The sequence below is a fragment of the Brassica rapa genome, chromosome A04 (assembly GCF_000309985.2).
Source record: "Brassica rapa cultivar Chiifu-401-42 chromosome A04, CAAS_Brap_v3.01, whole genome shotgun sequence".
NCBI lineage: Eukaryota > Viridiplantae > Streptophyta > Magnoliopsida > Brassicales > Brassicaceae > Brassica > Brassica rapa.
In genome coordinates, this window is record NC_024798.2 from 9,672,709 (window position 1) to 9,695,033 (window position 22,325).

Consider the following 22,325-nt stretch of genomic DNA (forward strand, 5'->3'; position numbering starts at 1 on the left):
TAAATAGTTTTTTGCATGATATATATTATAAAAATAAAAAGAAGTAGTGAATCTACATATTTTGTAATTTTTTTTAACTTAGTTAACAATTATAACTAGATCTTGACCTGCGCCCCCGCGCAGGTGTTGGATTTAACTTGTGTTCAATGTAAATTTATAAACCATTGATTTTATAAAATGTCCATTTATATTTTTATGTTTTGTAAAATATATTTAGAGTAGAATATATTATATTAAAATATAGATGTTTGATAATAATTTTTTATCTGTACGTACTATTATATTTATAATTTTATAATTTGATGCAATTTGATGTAATTATAATATTCATATATTAACCTATTGATTTTTTTTTTATTTAAAATGATTTAATTTTGACAGTAGGTTTTATGAATTATTATTAATTTTATGATATTGGGTTTTTTTTTGAACATTGTATTGTAGCAGATTAATATATACTACTATATATTACAGTTTGTGTTTTTCTTTTCAGCAAAAAGAAAGAAAAATCCATTGTAATTAATTTAATTTATTGATTTTAGGTGATGTGGCAGATTTGTAAATAAGAAAGAAATGCAATGGCTAAATGTGTAAATAAAAAGAAATATTTAGTCTGCTTTCCGTGTTTCCAAGCAATTCTCATTTAATCTGCTATCCAAGTTTCCAAACGCAGAATCTGTAAATGAGAAAGAAATACAATGACTAAAAATGTAAATAAAAAGATATTTAATCTGCTATCCTTGTTTCCAAACAATTTTCATTTAATCTACTATCTAAGTTTCCAAACAGTACCAAAAGGTACTTCAGTTTTAATAATATAGATAACACAAAACATAAGAAAAAAAAATTTAATTGTCATAAATGTGTTCTCTTCTTTTTATGTAATACTTTTATATAATTAATTATGTGAATAGAATTTATCAAATCATATGTTAGACTAATAATTATATAATTTTATACATTAAAAACTTTAAATATAATCAATATATACATGTATTTATATATTACTGGATCGGATCAGATATCCACTTCCCAAAATTTTTAATATTTGTGATTTGTTTCGATTTTATCGGATATTGACTTTTAGTATTTGCTTTGCTTCGAAAGTATACGGATATCCAGAATTTTCGGATCGAATCGAAACAAATAACGAATCAAATAAAATTTAACGGAAAAAATGTCCAGACCTAATCACCACTACAGTCTCAATATCTATATATCTCGTGTGTTTAGGTTTGGTAGATTTTCTCTTTGGGTTGTTTGAAGAAGTTCATTAATTATGTTGTTATATAGAAATACGAGTACATGGTGATATTTGTGAGCAAAAACGAGGAAATACGGAATTTTTGACACTTGTAAGAAAATGCAAAGTGATTTTTGTTAGTGCTGACTGTTTTGGAACTATGTACCTAATTTCTGTAAATAAAGGAAAGTTCAGTTGAAAAACAGCCTAACATAAATATTACAAATTTAAGAGCATAAAGTAACAAATATAACCATATGTTCCTTAATCTGCGTTGCTTACAACTTAAATGGTAAGTTGGTAGGGAGGATGTTTGATAATATATTTCTGTTTTGACTATGCTATTTTATTTAAACATTTTTGACTATGATATTAACTAATATACTTGCTTAGATATTAATACTTATTTTGTATATATTTGATAAGACTAGCCAATAAATAATCTGAAAATATTTATAATTTTGAGATTCTTTAGTTAATTTTGAAATGCAAATCAATTATGTAAGTGGATAACTACTAAAGTTCTAAAAATAATTTTTTAAACAAGATTGACCAAAATTTTCTTAAAATTTTAATGACATCCATTATTTTATATTTACAGTGAACTACTTAAAAATAAAGGCATATGTTTAAAATAGTTACAAATTAACATGACTACCTAAATTCGCAGTAAAAGACAATATTATTGTCATATTTATTGTAAAATTACTACAGTCATCTTTAAAATGTGATTACATTTAGGGTTTTTACTTGAAACCATCGAAAAAGTTAGTTGCTTTAGTGTTAAATAAAAGAAACAAACAAGTGGGAGAGTTAGGTCGCACGAGAAGAGAAATGAAAATTGATGCATGGCTAGACATTTGATGAGTTTTTACTAATATTTTCTTTTGTTTTGTCCATATTTTAGCAAATATTTTCTTTTTACATTTTTATATTAGTTGATCACTTATGACTTGACATGTAAACTGTATATATTTCAGTTAACATATATAAATGATGAAGCGCAATCACATATATAATTTTATCTCTTCGCTAAAACTAGTGCATATAAAATGGTTTTATATATTTTTATTGGTATCTTAATTAGATTTTCATAAAAAGTTTGTAGTAAAATATTAATATGTTTATCTTGAGCCCATAAAATGCTAGACACGTACATCATTTTGTAGGTGTAAAGTTAGTTGATGAAAAGTTCTTTAGGCATGAAGATTGGAACATTGGGACCGTGCATCATGAAAGGAAGCTCGCAAGTGAGGCATAGATGTCTTCTTTCTCGAGGATCACGTTTGGGATTGAGTGTTGGTTTAGACAAACAGATATTGCTAAACCAGTTGGTCTAGCTCCCACAATCACCACTACAGTCTCAATATCTATATATCTCGTGTGTTTAGGTATGGTAGATTTTCTCTTTGGGTTGTTCAGAGATGTTCATTAATTTTGTTGTTATATAGAGATACGAGTACATGGTGATTTGTGTGAGAAAAAACGAGGAAAGACAGAATCTTAAAATTTTGACACTTGTAAAAAAATGCAAAGTGGTTTTTATTAGTGCTGGCTGTTTTAGAACTATGTACCTAATTTCTTTAAATAAATGAGAGTTCAGTTGAAAATCAGCCTAGCATAAACGTTACGAATTTAAGAGCATAAGGTAACATATATAACCATATGTTCTTTAATCTGCGTGGCTTAAAACTTAAATGGTGAGTGGGCAGAGAGGATGTATAATAATATATTTCTCTTTTGACTATGCTATTTTATTTTAATATTTTTGACTATGATATTAACTACTATACAAGCTTAGATATTAATACTTGTTTTGTATATATTTGATAAGACTAGCCAATACAGAATCTAATTCTGAAAACATTTATTATTTTGAGATTCTTTATTTAATTTTTAAATACAAATCAAGTATGTATGTGGATGACTATTAAAGTTCTAAAAAATAATTTTTTAAACAAAATTGACCAAATTTTTCTTAAAATTTTACTGACACCCATTATTTTATATTTACAGTGAACTACTTAAAAATAAAGGCATATGTTTAAAATAGTTACAAATTAACTTGACTTTTTAAATTCACAGTAAAAGACAATATTAGTGTCAAATTACTACAATCATCTTTAAAATGCGATCACATACAGGGTTTTTACTTGAAACCATCAAAAAAGTTAGTTGTTTTTAATGTTAATAAAAGAAAAAAAAGAGTGTGAGAGTTAGGTCGCACGAGAAGAGAAATGAAAATGGATGTATGGCTAGACATTTGATGACTTTTTACTAATATTTTCTTTTGTTTTGTCCATATTTTAGCAAATATTTTCTTTTTACATTTTTATATTAGTTGATCACTTATGACTTGACATGTAAACTGTATATATTTCAGTTAACATATATAAATGATGAAGCGCAATCACATATATAATTTTATCTCTTCGCTAAAACTAGTGCATATAAAATGGTTTTATATATTTTTATTGGTATATTAATTAGATTTTCATAAAAAGTTTGTAGTAAAATATTAATATGTTTATCTTGAGCCCATAAAATGCTAGACACGTACATCATTTTGTAGGTGTAAAGTTAGTTGATGAAAAGTTCTTTGGGCATGAAGATTGGAACATTGGGACCGTGCATCATGAAAGGAAGCTCGCAAGTGAGGCATAAATGTCTTCTTTCTCGAGGATCACGTTTGGGATTGAGTGTTGGTTTAGACAAACAGATATTGCTAAACCAGTTGGTCTAGCTCCCACAATCACCACTACAGTCTCAATATCTATATATCTCGTGTGTTTAGGTATGGTAGATTTTCTCTTTGGGTTGTTCGGAGATGTTCATTAATTTTGTTGTTATATAGAGATACGAGTACATGGTGATTTGTGTGAGAAAAAACGAGGAAAGACGGAATCTTAAAATTTTGACACTTGTAAGAAAATGCAAAGTGGTTTTTATTAGTGCTGGCTGTTTTAGAACTATGTACCTAATTTCTTTAAATAAATGAGAGTTCAGTTGAAAATCAGCCTAGCATAAACGTTACGAATTTAAGAGCATAAGGTAACATATATAACCATATGTTCTTTAATCTGCGTGGCTTAAAACTTAAATGGTGAGTGGGCGGAGAGGATGTATAATAATATATTTCTCTTTTGACTATGCTATTTTATTTTAACATTTTTGACTATGATATTAACTACTATACAAGCTTAGATATTAATACTTGTTTTGTATATATTTGATAAGACTAGCCAATACAGAATCTAATTCTGAAAACATTAATTATTTTGAAATTCTTTATTTAATTTTTAAATACAAATCAAGTATGTATGTGGATGACTACTAAAGTTCTAAAAAATAATTTTTTAAACAAAATTGACCAAATTTTTCTTAAAATTTTACTGACACCCATTATTTTATATTTACAGTGAACTACTTAAAAATAAAGGCATATGTTTAAAATAGTTACAAATTAACTTGACTTTTTAAATTCACAGTAAAAGACAATATTAGTGTCATATTTATTGTAAAATTACTACAATCATCTTTAAAATGCGATCACATACAGGGTTTTTACTTGAAACCATCGAAAAAGTTAGTTGTTTTTAATGTTAATAAAAGAAAAAAAAGAGTGTGAGAGTTAGGTCGCACGAGAAGAGAAATGAAAATGGATGTATGGCTAGACATTTGATGACTTTTTACTAATATTTATTTTTGTTTTGTCCATATTTTAGCAAATATTTTCTTTTACATTTTTATATTAGTTTATCACTTATAACTTGACATGTAAACTGTATTAACTCTTTTGACTATGCTATTTTATTTTAACATTTTGACTATGATATTAACTACTATACAAGCTTAGATATTAATACTTGTTTTGTATATATTTGATAAGACTAGCCAATACAGAATCTGAAAACATTTATTATTTTGAGATTCTTTATTTAATTTTTAAATACAAATCAAGTATGTATGTGGATGACTACTAAAGTTCTAACAAATAAATTTTTAAACAAAATTGACCAAATTTTTCTTAAAATTTTACTGACACCCATTATTTTATATTTACAGTGAACTACTTAAAAATAAAGGCATATGTTTAAAATAGTTACAAATTAACTTGAATTTTTAAATTCACAGAAAAGACAATATTAGTGTCATATTTATTGTAAAATTACTACAATCATCTTTAAAATGCGATCACATACAGGGTTTTTACTTGAAACCATCGAAAAAGTTAGTTGTTTTAATGTTAATAAAAGAAAAAAAAAAGAGTGTGAGAGTTAGGTCGCACGAGAAGAGAAATGAAAATGGATGTATGGCCAGACATTTGATGACTTTTTACTAATATTTTCTTTTGTTTTGTCCATATTTTAGCAAATATTTTCTTTTACATTTTTATATTAGTTTATCACTTATAACTTGACATGTAAACTGTATATATTTCAGTTAACTTATATAAATGATGAAGATGTTCGCAATCACCTATATAATTTTATGATAATTTTCTTACTAATATAATTTATCTCTTCACCAAAACTAGTGCATATAAAATGGTTTTATATATTTTTATTGGCATATTAATTAGATTTTCCTAAAAACTTTGTAGTAAAATATTAATATGTTTATCTTGAGCCCGTACGTCACTTTGTAGGTGTAACGCTAGTTGATGAAAAGTTCTTTGGGCATGAAGATTGGAACTTTGGTAACGTGCATCATTAAAGGAAGCTCACAAGTGATGCATAGATGTCTTCTTTCTCGAGGATCACGTTTGGGATTGAGTGTTGGTTTAGACAAACAGATGTTGCTAAACCAGCTGGTCTAGCTCCCACAATCACCACTACAGTCTCAATATCTATATGTCTCGTGTGTTTAGGTATGATAGATTTTCTCTTTGGGTTGTTCGGAGATGTTCATTAATTATGTTGTTATATAGAGATATGAGGACATAGTGATATGTGTGAGCAAAAACGAGGAAATACGAAATCTTAAAAAAATTTGACACTTGTAAGAAAATGCAAAGTGTTTTTTACTAGTGCTGACTGTTTTGGAACTATGTACCTTTTTTTGTAAATAAAGGAGAGTTCAGTTGAAATACAGCCTAGCATAAGGTTACAAATTTAAGAGCATAAGGTAATATATATAACTATATGTTCCTTAATCTGTGTGGCTTACAACTTAAAAGGAGAGTTGGCAGAGAGGATGTATGATAATATACTTCTGTTTTGACTATGCTATTTTATTTTAACATTTTTGACTATGATATTAACTACTATACTTGCTTAGATATTAATACTTGTTTTGTATATATTTGATAAGACTAGCCAATAAAAAACCCGAAAACATTTATTATTTTGAGATTCTTTATTTAATTTTGAAATACAAATCAAGTATGTAAGTGGATGACTACTAAATTTCTAAAAAAATAAAATTTTAAACAAAATTGACCAAATTTTCTTAAAATTTTACTGACACCCATTATTTTATATTTACAGTGAACTACTTAAAAATAATGGCATATGTTTAAAATAGTTACAAATTAACTTAAGAATCTAAATTTGCAGTAAAAGACAATATAAGTGTCATATTTATTGTAAAACTACTACAGTCATGTTTAAAATGCGGTTACATACATAGTTTTTACTTGAAACCATCAAAAAAGTTAGTTGCTTTAATGTTAAATAAAAGAAACAAACAAATGTGAGAGTTAGGTCGCACAAGAAGGGAAATGAAAATGGATGCATTGCTAGATATTTGATGACTTTTTACTAATATTTTCTTTTGTTTTGTCTATATTTTAGCAAATATTTTCTTTTACCATATTTATATTAGTTTATCACTTATAACTTGACATGTAAACGGTATATATTTCAGTTAACATATATAAATGATGAAGATGTTCTTAATCACCTATATAATTTTATGATAATTGTTTTACTAATATAATTTTATCTCTTCGCTAAAACTAGTGCATATAAAATGGTTTTATATATTTTTATTGGTATATTAATTAGATTTTCCTTAAACGTTTGTAGTAAAATATTAATATGTTTATCTTGAGCCCGTAAAATACTAGACACGTACGTCACTTTGTAGTTGTAACGCTAGTTGATGAAAAGTTCATTGGGCATGAAGATTGGAACTTTGGTACCGTGCATCATGAAAGGAAGCTCGCAAGTGATGCATAGATGTCTTCTTTCTCGAGGATCACGTTTGGGATTGAGTGTTGGTTTAGACAAACAGATGTTGCTAAACCAGCTGGTCTAGCTCCCACAATCACCACTACAGTCTCAATATCTATATATCTCATGTGTTTATGTTTGGTAGATTTTCTCTTTGGGTTGTTCGGAGATGTTCATTAATAATCCTATCTTTATATAGAGATACAAGTACATGGTGATATGTGTGAGCAAAAACGAGGAAATACGTAATCTTAAAATTTTTGACACTTGTAAGAAAATGCAAAGTGGTTTTTGTTAGTGCTAACTGTTTTGGAACTATGTACCTAATTTATGTAAATAAAGGAGAGTTCAGTTGAAAAACAGCCTAGCATAAACGTTATGAATTTAAGAGCATAAGGTAACAAATATAACCATATGTTCCTTAATCTGCGTGGCTTACAACTTAAATGGTGAGTTCGCAGAGAGGATGTATGATAATATGTTTCTGTTTTGACAATGATATTTTATTTTAATATTTTTGACTATGATATTAACTACTATACTTGCTTAGATATTAATACTTGTTTTTTATATATTTGATAAGACTAGCCAATACAGAACCTGAAAACATTTATTATTTTGAGATTCTTTATTTAATTTTGAAATACAAATCAAGTATGAAAGTGGATGACTACTAAATTTCTAAAAAATAAAATTTTAAACAAAATTGACTAAATTTTCTAAAAATTTTACTGAGACCCATTATTTTATATTTAAAGTGAACTACTTAAAAATAAAGGCATATGTTTAAAATAGTTACAAATTAACTTAACTATCTAAATTCGCAGTAAAAGACAATACTAGTGTCATATTTATTGTAAAACTACTACAGTCATTTTTAAAATGCGATTACATACATGGTTTTTACTTGAAACCATCGAAAAAGTTAGTTGCTTTAATGTTAAATAAAAGTAACAAACAAGTGTGAGAGTTAGGTCGCACGAGAAGAGAAATGAAAATGGATGCATTGCTAGACATTTGATTACTTTTTACTAATATTTTCTTTTGTTTTGTCCATATTTTAGCAAATATTTTCTTTTTACATTTTTATATTAGTTGATCACTTATGACTTGACATGTAAACTGTATATATTTCAGTTAACATATATAAATGATGAAGCGCAATCACATATATAATTTTATCTCTTCGCTAAAACTAGTGCATATAAAATGGTTTTATATATTTTTATTGGTATATTAATTAGATTTCATAAAAAGTTTGTAGTAAAATATTAATATGTTTATCTTGAGCCCATAAAATGCTAGACACGTACATCATTTTGTAGGTGTAAAGTTAGTTGATGAAAAGTTCTTTGGGCATGAAGATTGGAACATTGGGACCGTGCATCATGAAAGGAAGCTCGCAAGTGAGGCATAGATGTCTTCTTTCTCGAGGATCACGTTTGGGATTGAGTGTTGGTTTAGACAAACAGATATTGCTAAACCAGTTGGTCTAGCTCCCACAATCACCACTACAGTCTCAATATCTATATATCTCGTGTGTTTAGGTATGGTAGATTTTCTCTTTGGGTTGTTCAGAGATGTTCATTAATTTTGTTGTTATATAGAGATACGAGTACATGGTGATTTGTGTGAGAAAAAACGAGGAAAGACGGAATCTTAAAATTTTGACACTTGTAAAAAAATGCAAAGTGGTTTTTATTAGTGCTGGCTGTTTTAGAACTATGTACCTAATTTCTTTAAATAAATGAGAGTTCAGTTGAAAATCAGCCTAGCATAAACGTTACGAATTTAAGAGCATAAGGTAACATATATAACCATATGTTCTTTAATCTGCGTGGCTTAAAACTTAAATGGTGAGTGGGCAGAGAGGATGTATAATAATATATTTCTCTTTTGACTATGCTATTTTATTTTAACATTTTTGACTATGATATTAACTACTATACAAGCTTAGATATTAATACTTGTTTTGTATATATTTGATAAGACTAGCCAATACAGAATCTAATTCTGAAAACATTTATTATTTTGAGATTCTTTATTTAATTTTTAAATACAAATCAAGTATGTATGTGGATGACTATTAAAGTTCTAAAAAATAATTTTTTAAACAAAATTGACCAAATTTTTCTTAAAATTTTACTGACACCCATTATTTTATATTTACAGTGAACTACTTAAAAATAAAGGCATATGTTTAAAATAGTTACAAATTAACTTGACTTTTTAAATTCACAGTAAAAGACAATATTAGTGTCATATTTATTGTAAAATTACTACAATCATCTTTAAAATGCGATCACATACAGGGTTTTTACTTGAAACCATCAAAAAAGTTAGTTGTTTTTAATGTTAATAAAAGAAAAAAAAGAGTGTGAGAGTTAGGTCGCACGAGAAGAGAAATGAAAATGGATGTATGGCTAGACATTTGATGACTTTTTACTAATATTTTCTTTTGTTTTGTCCATATTTTAGCAAATATTTTCTTTTTACATTTTTATATTAGTTGATCACTTATGACTTGACATGTAAACTGTATATATTTCAGTTAACATATATAAATGACGAAGCGCAATCACATATATAATTTTATCTCTTCGCTAAAACTAGTGCATATAAAATGGTTTTATATATTTTTATTGGTATATTAATTAGATTTTCATAAAAAGTTTGTAGTAAAATATTAATATGTTTATCTTGAGCCCATAAAATGCTAGACACGTACATCATTTTGTAGGTGTAAAGTTAGTTGATGAAAAGTTCTTTGGGCATGAAGATTGGAACATTGGGACCGTGCATCATGAAAGGAAGCTCGCAAGTGAGGCATAGATGTCTTCTTTCTCGAGGATCACGTTTGGGATTGAGTGTTGGTTTAGACAAACAGATATTGCTAAACCAGTTGGTCTAGCTCCCACAATCACCACTACAGTCTCAATATCTATATATCTCGTGTGTTTAGGTATGGTAGATTTTCTCTTTGGGTTGTTCGGAGATGTTCATTAATTTTGTTGTTATATAGAGATACGAGTACATGGTGATTTGTGTGAGAAAAAACGAGGAAAGACGGAATCTTAAAATTTTGACACTTGTAAAAAAATGCAAAGTGGTTTTTATTAGTGCTGGCTGTTTTAGAACTATGTACCTAATTTCTTTAAATAAATGAGAGTTCAGTTGAAAATCAGCCTAGCATAAACGTTACGAATTTAAGAGCATAAGGTAACATATATAACCATATGTTCTTTAATCTGCGTGGCTTAAAACTTAAATGGTGAGTGGGCGGAGAGGATGTATAATAATATATTTCTCTTTTGACTATGCTATTTTATTTTAACATTTTTGACTATGATATTAACTACTATACAAGCTTAGATATTAATACTTGTTTTGTATATATTTGATAAGACTAGCCAATACAGAATCTAATTCTGAAAACATTAATTATTTTGAAATTCTTTATTTAATTTTTAAATACAAATCAAGTATGTATGTGGATAACTACTAAAGTTCTAAAAAATAATTTTTTAAACAAAATTGACCAAATTTTTCTTAAAATTTTACTGACACCCATTATTTTATATTTACAGTGAACTACTTAAAAATAAAGACATATGTTTAAAATAGTTACAAATTAACTTGACTTTTTAAATTCACAGTAAAAGACAATATTAGTGTCATATTTATTGTAAAATTACTACAATCATCTTTAAAATGCGATCACATACAGGGTTTTTACTTGAAACCATCGAAAAAGTTAGTTGTTTTTAATGTTAATAAAAGAAAAAAAAGAGTGTGAGAGTTAGGTCGCACGAGAAGAGAAATGAAAATGGATGTATGGCTAGACATTTGATGACTTTTTACTAATATTTATTTTTGTTTTGTCCATATTTTAGCAAATATTTTCTTTTACATTTTTATATTAGTTTATCACTTATAACTTGACATGTAAACTGTATTAACTCTTTTGACTATGCTATTTTATTTTAACATTTTTGACTATGATATTAACTACTATACAAGCTTAGATATTAATACTTGTTTTGTATATATTTGATAAGACTAGCCAATACAGAATCTGAAAACATTTATTATTTTGAGATTCTTTATTTAATTTTTAAATACAAATCAAGTATGTATGTGGATGACTACTAAAGTTCTAACAAATAAATTTTTAAACAAAATTGACCAAATTTTTCTTAAAATTTTACTGACACCCATTATTTTATATTTACAGTGAACTACTTAAAAATAAAGGCATATGTTTAAAATAGTTACAAATTAACTTGAATTTTTAAATTCACAGAAAAGACAATATTAGTGTCATATTTATTGTAAAATTACTACAATCATCTTTAAAATGCGATCACATACAGGGTTTTTACTTGAAACCATCGAAAAAGTTAGTTGTTTTAATGTTAATAAAAGAAAAAAAAAAGAGTGTGAGAGTTAGGTCGCACGAGAAGAGAAATGAAAATGGATGTATGGCTAGACATTTGATGACTTTTTACTAATATTTTCTTTTGTTTTGTCCATATTTTAGCAAATATTTTCTTTTACATTTTTATATTAGTTTATCACTTATAACTTGACATGTAAACTGTATATATTTCAGTTAACTTATATAAATGATGAAGATGTTCGCAATCACCTATATAATTTTATGATAATTTTCTTACTAATATAATTTATCTCTTCACCAAAACTAGTGCATATAAAATGGTTTTATATATTTTTATTGGCATATTAATTAGATTTTCCTAAAAACTTTGTAGTAAAATATTAATATGTTTATCTTGAGCCCGTACGTCACTTTGTAGGTGTAACGCTAGTTGATGAAAAGTTCTTTGGGCATGAAGATTGGAACTTTGGTAACGTGCATCATTAAAGGAAGCTCAGAAGTTATGCATAGATGTCTTCTTTCTCGAGGATCACGTTTGGGATTGAGTGTTGGTTTAGACAAACAGATGTTGCTAAACCAGCTGGTCTAGCTCCCACAATCACCACTACAGTCTCAATATCTATATGTCTCGTGTGTTTAGGTATGATAGATTTTCTCTTTGGGTTGTTCGGAGATGTTCATTAATTATGTTGTTATATAGAGATACGAGGACATAGTGATATGTGTGAGCAAAAACGAGGAAATACGAAATCTTAAAAAAATTTGACACTTGTAAGAAAATGCAAAGTGTTTTTTACTAGTGCTGACTGTTTTGGAACTATGTACCTTTTTTTGTAAATAAAGGAGAGTTCAGTTGAAATACAGCCTAGCATAAGGTTACAAATTTAAGAGCATAAGGTAATATATATAACTATATGTTCCTTAATCTGTGTGGCTTACAACTTAAAAGGAGAGTTGGCAGAGAGGATGTATGATAATATACTTCTGTTTTGACTATGCTATTTTATTTTAACATTTTTGACTATGATATTAACTACTATACTTGCTTAGATATTAATACTTGTTTTGTATATATTTGATAAGACTAGCCAATAAAAAACCCGAAAACATTTATTATTTTGAGATTCTTTATTTAATTTTGAAATACAAATCAAGTATGTAAGTGGATGACTACTAAATTTCTAAAAAAAATAAAATTTTAAACAAAATTGACCAAATTTTCTTAAAATTTTACTGACACCCATTATTTTATATTTACAGTGAACTACTTAAAAATAATGGCATATGTTTAAAATAGTTACAAATTAACTTAAGAATCTAAATTTGCAGTAAAAGACAATATAAGTGTCATATTTATTGTAAAACTACTACAGTCATGTTTAAAATGCGGTTACATACATAGTTTTTACTTGAAACCATCAAAAAAGTTAGTTGCTTTAATGTTAAATAAAAGAAACAAACAAATGTGAGAGTTAGGTCGCACAAGAAGGGAAATGAAAATGGATGCATTGCTAGATATTTGATGACTTTTTACTAATATTTTCTTTTGTTTTGTCTATATTTTAGCAAATATTTTCTTTTACCATATTTATATTAGTTTATCACTTATAACTTGACATGTAAACGGTATATATTTCAGTTAACATATATAAATGATGAAGATGTTCTTAATCACCTATATAATTTTATGATAATTGTTTTACTAATATAATTTTATCTCTTCGCTAAAACTAGTGCATATAAAATGGTTTTATATATTTTTATTGGTATATTAATTAGATTTTCCTTAAACGTTTGTAGTAAAATATTAATATGTTTATCTTGAGCCCGTAAAATACTAGACACGTACGTCACTTTGTAGTTGTAACGCTAGTTGATGAAAAGTTCATTGGGCATGAAGATTGGAACTTTGGTACCGTGCATCATGAAAGGAAGCTCGCAAGTGTGCATAGATGTCTTCTTTCTCGAGGATCACGTTTGGGATTGAGTGTTGGTTTAGACAAACAGATGTTGCTAAACCAGCTGGTCTAGCTCCCACAATCACCACTACAGTCTCAATATCTATATATCTCATGTGTTTATGTTTGGTAGATTTTCTCTTTGGGTTGTTCGGAGATGTTCATTAATAATCCTATCTTTATATAGAGATACAAGTACATGGTGATATGTGTGAGCAAAAACGAGGAAATACGTAATCTTAAAATTTTTGACACTTGTAAGAAAATGCAAAGTGGTTTTTGTTAGTGCTAACTGTTTTGGAACTATGTACCTAATTTATGTAAATAAAGGAGAGTTCAGTTGAAAAACAGCCTAGCATAAACGTTATGAATTTAAGAGCATAAGGTAACAAATATAACCATATGTTCCTTAATCTGCGTGGCTTACAACTTAAATGGTGAGTTCGCAGAGAGGATGTATGATAATATGTTTCTGTTTTGACAATGATATTTTATTTTAATATTTTTGACTATGATATTAACTACTATACTTGCTTAGATATTAATACTTGTTTTTTATATATTTGATAAGACTAGCCAATACAGAACCTGAAAACATTTATTATTTTGAGATTCTTTATTTAATTTTGAAATACAAATCAAGTATGAAAGTGGATGACTACTAAATTTCTAAAAAATAAAATTTTAAACAAAATTGACTAAATTTTCTAAAAATTTTACTGAGACCCATTATTTTATATTTAAAGTGAACTACTTAAAAATAAAGGCATATGTTTAAAATAGTTACAAATTAACTTAACTATCTAAATTCGCAGTAAAAGACAATACTAGTGTCATATTTATTGTAAAACTACTACAGTCATTTTTAAAATGCGATTACATACATGGTTTTTACTTGAAACCATCGAAAAAGTTAGTTGCTTTAATGTTAAATAAAAGTAACAAACAAGTGTGAGAGTTAGGTCGCACGAGAAGAGAAATGAAAATGGATGCATTGCTAGACATTTGATGACTTTTTACAAATATTTTCTTTTGTTTTGTCCATATTTTAGCAAATATTTTCTTTTTACATTTTTATATTAGTTTATCACTTTTAACTTGACATGTAAACTGTATATATTTCAGTTAACATATATAAATGATGAAGATGTTCGCAATCACCTATATAATTTTATGATAATTTTCTAACTAATATAATTTGATCTCTTCGGTAAAACTAGTGCATATAAATGGTTTTATATAGTTCTATTGGTATTCTAATTAGATTTTCATAAAAAGTTTGTAGTAAAATATTTATATGTTTATCTTGAGCACGTAAAATGCTAGACACGTACGTCACTTTGTTGGTGTAAAGCTAGTTGATGAAAAGTTATTTGGACATGAAGATTGGAACATTGGGACCGTGCATCAAGAAAGGAAGCTCACAAGTGATGCATAGATGTCTTCTTTCTAGAGGATCACGTTTGGGATTGAGTGTTAGTTTATACAAACAGATGTTGCTAAACCAGCTGGTCTAGCTCCCACAATCACCACTACAGTTTCAATATCTATATATCTCATGTGTTAGGTTTGGTAGATTTTCTCTTTCGGTTGTTCGGAGATGTTCATTAATTCTGTTTTTATATAGAGATACAAGTACACGGTGATATGTGTGAGCAAAAACGAGAAAATATGAAATCTTAAAATTTTTGACACTTGTAAAAAAATGCAAAGTGGTTTTTGTTAGTGCTGACTGTTTCTGAACTATGTACCTATTTTCTGTAAATAAAGGAGAGTTCAGTTGAAAAACAGCCTAGCATAAACATTACGAATTTAAGAGCATAAAGTAACAAATATAAACATATGTTCCTTAATGTGCGTGGCTTACAACCTAAATGGTGAGTTGGCAGAGATGATATATGATAATATATTTCTGTTTTGACTATGCAATTTTATTTTAATATTTTTGACTATGACATTAACTACTATATTTGTTTAAATATTAATACTTGTTTTGTATATATTTGATAAGACTAGCCATACAGAATCTGAAAACATTTATTATTTTGAGATTCTTTATTTAATTTTGAAATACAAATCAACTATGTAAGTGGATGACTACTAAAGTTCTAAAAAATAATTTTTTAAACAAAATTGACCAAATTTTCTTAAACTTTTACTGACACCCATTATTTTATATTTACACTGAACTACCTAAAAATAAAGGCGTATGTTTACAATAGTTACAAATTAACTTGACTGTCTAAATTAGCAGTACAAGACAATATTAGTGTCATATTTATTGTAAAACTACTACATGCATCTTTAAAATGCGATTACATACATGGTTTTGACTTGAAACCATCGAAAAAGTATGTTGCTTTAATGTTAAATAAAATAAACAAGCAAGTGTGCGAGTTAGGTCGCACGAGAATAGAAATGAAAATGGATGCATTGCTAGACATTTGATGACTTTTTACTAATATTTTCTTTTGTTTTGTCTATATTTTAGCAAATATTTAATTTTCTTTTACATTTTTATATTAGTTTATCACTTATAACTTGACATGGAAACGGTATATATTTCAGTTAACATATATAAATGATGAAGATGTTCGCAATCACCTATATAATTTTATGATAATTTTCTTACTAATATAATTTATCTCTTCACCAAAACATGTACGTCACTTTGTCGGTGTAACGCTAGTTGATGAAAAGTTCTTTGGGCATGAAGATTGGAACTTTGGTGCTGTTCATCATGAAAGGAAGCTCGCAAGTGATGCATAGATGTCTTCTTTCTCGAGGATCACGTTTGGGATTGAGTGTTGGTTTAGACAAACAGAGGTTGCTAAACCAGCTGGTCTAGCTCCCACAATCACCACTACAGTCTCAATATCTATATATCTCGTGTGTTTAGGTATGATAGGTTTTCTCTTTGGGTTGTTCGGAGATATTCAATAATTATGTTGTTATATAAAGATACGAGTACATGGTGATATGTGTGAGCAAAAATGACGAAATACGGAATCTTAAAATTTTTGACACTTGTAAGAAAATGCAAAGTGGTTTTTGTTAGTGCTGATTGTTTTGGAACTATGTACCTAATTTCTGGAAATAAAGGAGAGTTCAGTTGAAAAATAGCCTCGCATAAACGTTACGAATTTAAGAGAATAAAGTAACAAATATAACCATATGTTCCTTAATCTGCGTGGCTTACAACTTAAATGGTGAGTTGGCAGAGAGGATGTAAGATAACATATTTTTTTTTTACTATGCTATTTTATTTTAACATTTTTGACTATGATATTAACTACTATACTTGCTTAGATATTAATACTTGTTTTGTATTATATTTGATAAGACAAGCCAATACAGAATCTGAAAACATTTATTATTTTGAGATTCTTTATTTAGTTTTGAAATACAAATCAAGTATGTAAGTGGATGAATACTAAAGTTCTAAAAAATAATGTTTTAAACAAAATTGACCAAATTTTCTTAAAATTTTACTCACACCCATTATTTTATATTTACAGTGAACTAGTTAAAAATAAAGGCATATGTTTAAAATAGTTACAAATTAACTTGACTATCTAAATTCGCAGTAAAAGACAATATTAGTGTCATATTTATTGTAAAACTACTAGGGTCATCTTTAAAATGCGATTACATACATGGTTTTTCCTTGAAACCATCGAAAAGGTAAGTTGCTTTAATGTTAAATAAAAGAAACAAACAAGTGTGAAAGTTAGGTCGCACGAGAAGAGAAATAAAAATGGATGTATGGCAAGATATATGATGACTTTTTACTAAAATTTTCTTTTGTTTTGTCCGTATTTTAGCAAATATTTTCTTTTTATATTTTTATATTAGTTTATCACTTATAATTTGACATGTAAACTGTATATATTTCAGTTAACATATATAAATGATGAAGATGTTCGCAATCACCTATATAATTTTATCTCTTCGGTAAAACTAGTGCATATAAAATGGTTTTATATATTTTTATTGATATATTAATTATGTTTTCATAAAAAGTTTGTAGTAAAATATTAATATGTTTATCTTGAGCCCGTAAAATGCTAGATACGTACGTCACTTTGTAGGCGTAAAGCCAGTTGGTGAAAAGTTCTTTGGACATGAAGATTGGAACATTGGGACCGTGCATCATGAAATGAAGCTCGCAAGTGATGCATAGATGTCTTCTTTCTTGAGGATCACATTTGGGATTGAGTGTTGGTTTAGACAAACAGATGTTGCTAAACCAGCTGGTCTAGCTCCCACAATCACCACTACAGTCTCAATATCTATATATATCTCGTGTGTTTAGGTATGATAGATTTTTTCTTTGGGTTGTTCGAAGATTCATTAATTCTGTTCTTATATAGAGATACAAGGACATGATGATATGTGTGAGCAAAAACGTTGTAATACGGAATCTTGTAACATTTATTATTTTGAGATTATCATACCTAAATGTTTTTTATAACATAAAATTATAGTTTGGATATGTATATATTTTATGTTTAAAAACAATTAGAAAATACGTAATTTTAGTTTTTATATTTTTATTTTCATTTGATATACAAAATATCAAAAAATAGTTTAGACTATTTAAAATTTTCTCTAACAAAGTAAGAGTTAGGATATATATAAAAAAATCAAGACATATAATTTATAAATATTTAAATGTTTAATATGAATAATAATTAAACTTCAAATACAAAATAAACCAAAAGTAAAAAAATCATTGCAATAATTATCTATAACTGAAATAAACTAACACCAAATCACATCAACTAATTTTGGTTTTCTCTATCATCGTTTATTTCATTTTCTTTGGGTGGCATAATGAAATCTTCGTCAAAATCTAAAAGTCACAAATATAAAATTGAAAAGGGAGAACCGAACTTTTTTTTTGTCAGCACCTAACTTCTTAATTGAAAACTTAAAATATAAAACATAATCTAAAGATATAATTAAAAACTAAAAAAAGAAGAAGTAAAATTTATTTATTGGTTCAACCGATGGTTCAACCAGTATCGGATTCCGGATTTTACTGGATTTTTACGAAGTTTTGCTGGTTTCTAAGTATGTTTTTCATAAATCTCAAACCGAATTTTTTCTGGATCACTAGATTTAGCGGTTCAACCACCGGTGTGAGTCGAATTTCAAAACACTGGTTGTAGGGTTTTAACATCACTCTGTAACCTTAAACGCCCACCATCTCTCTCTCTCTCTCTCTCTCTCTCTTCTTTTCTCAGGTACGATTAAAAGAAACTAGCTTCGCCCCCGTTTACCATTTCTCTTCTTCCCCAAATCCAAAAATCCAATAGAAGTGATTCGAAAAAGGAGTCGACTTTTATTGAGCAGGATCAAAATTAACTCTGCAAAAGTTTCTCAATTTCAGTTAGTGATTCGAAGCTCGTGACCATGGCCAGAGGCGTCGCTAGAGTTCTGCGTAGAGCGTATACTTCCAGAGCTAGAGTTCTCTCTTCCACCCGAAGTTTTCACACTTGCAGAGAACCCCATTGTAGATCTCTTGCTCTGCCCGCAACCCGGTTCTTCTCGGATAGTCCGGTTCGTATTCACCTCCCATGGAACGATTACACACTTGGGTTTGGTAAAGTTAGATGCTTTTCCTCAACGGTGGACAATAACGACGAGAACAAACTCGAATCCAATATAGAAGACTGTGAAGAAGAAGAAGAAAGCCTTCTTGATTCTGACTCCGAGAGCGACGGTTACGACGAGGAAGGTGTGGTTAACGAGCTTGGCGATGTAGACGATTCAGCTGTTTCCGATGTGTTTTCTAATAACAACAGCCCAGAGAGTAGCGAAGCTGCTCGTGCTCTAAACGCTGCGTTTCACGACCCCGCGGCTCTATACAAAGAGCTTAGAGGTAGTGAAGTGCGTTCTAACCTTCAGCGTAGCGAGTGGGATACGTTACATGAGATCTTCGGTTACCTTGCTCAGTCTGGTTGGGCAGCTAATCAAGCTCTTGCCATCTACATCGGTAAATCTTTTTTCCCAACGGCTGTCGCCAAGTTCCGTGACTTCTTCTTCGAGACGTGTAACCTCGAGGTTGTTCAAGGACTTGTCCGCGTTGGGGCAAAAGATGACGCCGTTAAGTTCCTCTTCCCCGTGTTTGTCGAGTTTTGTATCGAAGAGTTTCCTGACGAGATCAAACGTTTCAAGAGCGTTGTTGATTCTGCAGACCTCACAAAGCCAGCTACTTGGTTTCCTTTCGCTAGAGCTATGAAGCGTAAGATTGTTTACCATTGTGGACCGACTAATAGCGGCAAGACTTATAATGCTCTGCAGAGGTTTATGGAAGCTGAGAACGGTTTGTATTGCAGCCCGCTCAGGTTGTTAGCCATGGAGGTTTTCGATAAGGTGAATGCTTTAGGTGTTTACTGTAGTCTCTTGACTGGACAGGAGAAGAAGCATGTCCCCTTCGCGAGACATGTTTCTTGTACCGTTGAGATGGTGTCTACAGATGAGTTATACGAAGTGGCTGTGATCGATGAGATTCAGATGATGGCTGATCCTAGCAGAGGTCACGCTTGGACTAAAGCTCTCCTCGGTTTAAAAGCAGACGAGATTCATTTATGCGGAGACCCGAGTGTTTTGGAGATTGTGCGTAAGATGTGTAGCGAAACAGGAGATGAGTTGGTCGAAGAGCATTACGAGAGGTTCAAACCTTTGGTCGTTGAAGGTAAGACTTTACTAGGAGATCTCAAGAACGTTAAGTCAGGAGATTGCGTTGTTGCCTTCTCGAGAAGAGAGATATTCGAAGTTAAAATGGCGATAGAGAAACACACAAAGCATCGCTGCTGTGTTATCTACGGCGCGTTGCCTCCGGAGACGAGGAGACAGCAAGCGAATCTGTTCAACGACCAAGAGAACGAGTACGATGTTTTGGTCGCTAGTGATGCCGTTGGGATGGGGCTGAATCTCAACATAAGACGAGTTGTGTTCTACAGTCTGAGCAAGTATAACGGCGATAAGGTTGTGCCTGTACCCGCTTCGCAAGTGAAGCAGATCGCCGGGAGAGCTGGAAGGAGAGGAAGCGTTTATCCAGATGGACTCACGACGACGCTACACTTGGAAGATCTAACTTATCTGATAGAGTGTCTGCAGCAACCGTTCGATGAAGTTAGAAAAGTAGGGTTGTTCCCCTTCTTCGAACAGATTGAGGTCTTTGCTGCCAAAGTTCCCGACATGGCGTTTTCGAAGCTCTTGGAGCATTTTGGAAAACACTGCAGGCTAGACGGTTCTTACTTTCTGTGCCGTCACGATCACGTCAAGAAAGTAGCAAACATGCTGGAGAAAGTACAAGGGTTGTCTCTAGAAGACCGGTTTAACTTCTGTTTTGCGCCGGTTAATATCAGGAACCCGAAAGCGATGTACCATTTGTACCGGATGGCGTCTACTTACAGCCAAGATATGCCGGTTAATGTGGCCATGGGGATGCCGAAGAGTTCCGCTAGGAACGATACAGAGCTGTTGGATTTGGAGAGCAGGCATCAGGTTTTGTCTATGTATCTTTGGTTGTCTAATCAGTTTGAAGAGAAGAACTTTCCGTTTGTGGAGAAGGTTGAAGCAATGGCGACGAATATTGCAGAGTTGTTGGGTGAATCTTTGACTAAAGCTAATTGGAAGATGGAGTCGAAAGAAGAGGTGATGAAGGGTCAGAAGAAGGAAGATGGAGGAGGATATGAGAGACCAGTTTCACTGATTAAGTTAGTTCGTAATAAGTAAAGCAAATTCAAGATTATGGGGTTTTGAGAGAATCTTTTGTATCTTTGTGGATTTTGCTGAAAGTTTTGTCTTCAACTAGTTATAAAAAGATGGGTATCAAATCTTTATACATATACTAGAGTCTTTGTCCGCGCTACGCGCAGAAAATGCTTTTAAATATTTTAATTTTAGATAATAATCTACAATAATTTGTAGTTAGCTTATATTATTTAATATATCATTTATTTAATTTAAATTTTTATATATTTTAGGATTAATACTCTTTGTTCCTACGTGATTTTCTTTTCCACTTGCTAATGTTCAATAATTTTATAAAAAAAAATATTCTTTCATCCTATATAATTACTCTCACAAATGTGTATTTCCAATAGAATTTAATTTATTAAACCTTCAGTTTCATTGCATTGCATGTTTTCAATTGTCTTTGTAGTTAGGTGTAACCTCCTTCTTACTTCATTTTTATTCTCGATTTAGAAGTTTATCTTTGTATAATGTAAATTTTGTCATTTATGTTTCCAATCTTTTTTGGGCCATCTTTTTTTATATATTTAATTATATTCAGCTTTTAGGTATTTTCTACCCAAGAGAAAGATGAGTTTTTGGGAGAGTTTAATTTTTTTTTAAAAAATTATTTTCCCTTTTAAAGGATATAGTCAAAGATTGTAAATGTTGGTTTAGCGAAATATATTACCTTCCTTTTCAGCTGAAGATTTTTGTAAATATGTGATTTTATATAAAGATTCCTTACAAAATTAGTAACCACGTATCCTTAGAAAATTTTGTGAGTCGTGATTTTTTAA

The 22,325-nt window shown here is 29.4% G+C and overlaps 1 protein-coding gene across 1 annotated transcript; it reads left to right on the top strand.

The window, feature by feature from the left end:
• The first annotated feature begins 444 nt into the window (after positions 1-444).
• Positions 445-21,723, top strand: LOC103849896 (DExH-box ATP-dependent RNA helicase DExH18, mitochondrial). The gene has a single exon (XM_033289693.1). It carries the CDS (start codon positions 19,195-19,197, stop codon positions 21,523-21,525), a length of 2,331 nt encoding a protein of 776 aa, XP_033145584.1. The 5' UTR covers positions 445-19,194; the 3' UTR covers positions 21,526-21,723.
• Positions 21,724-22,325: the final 602 nt, after the last annotated feature.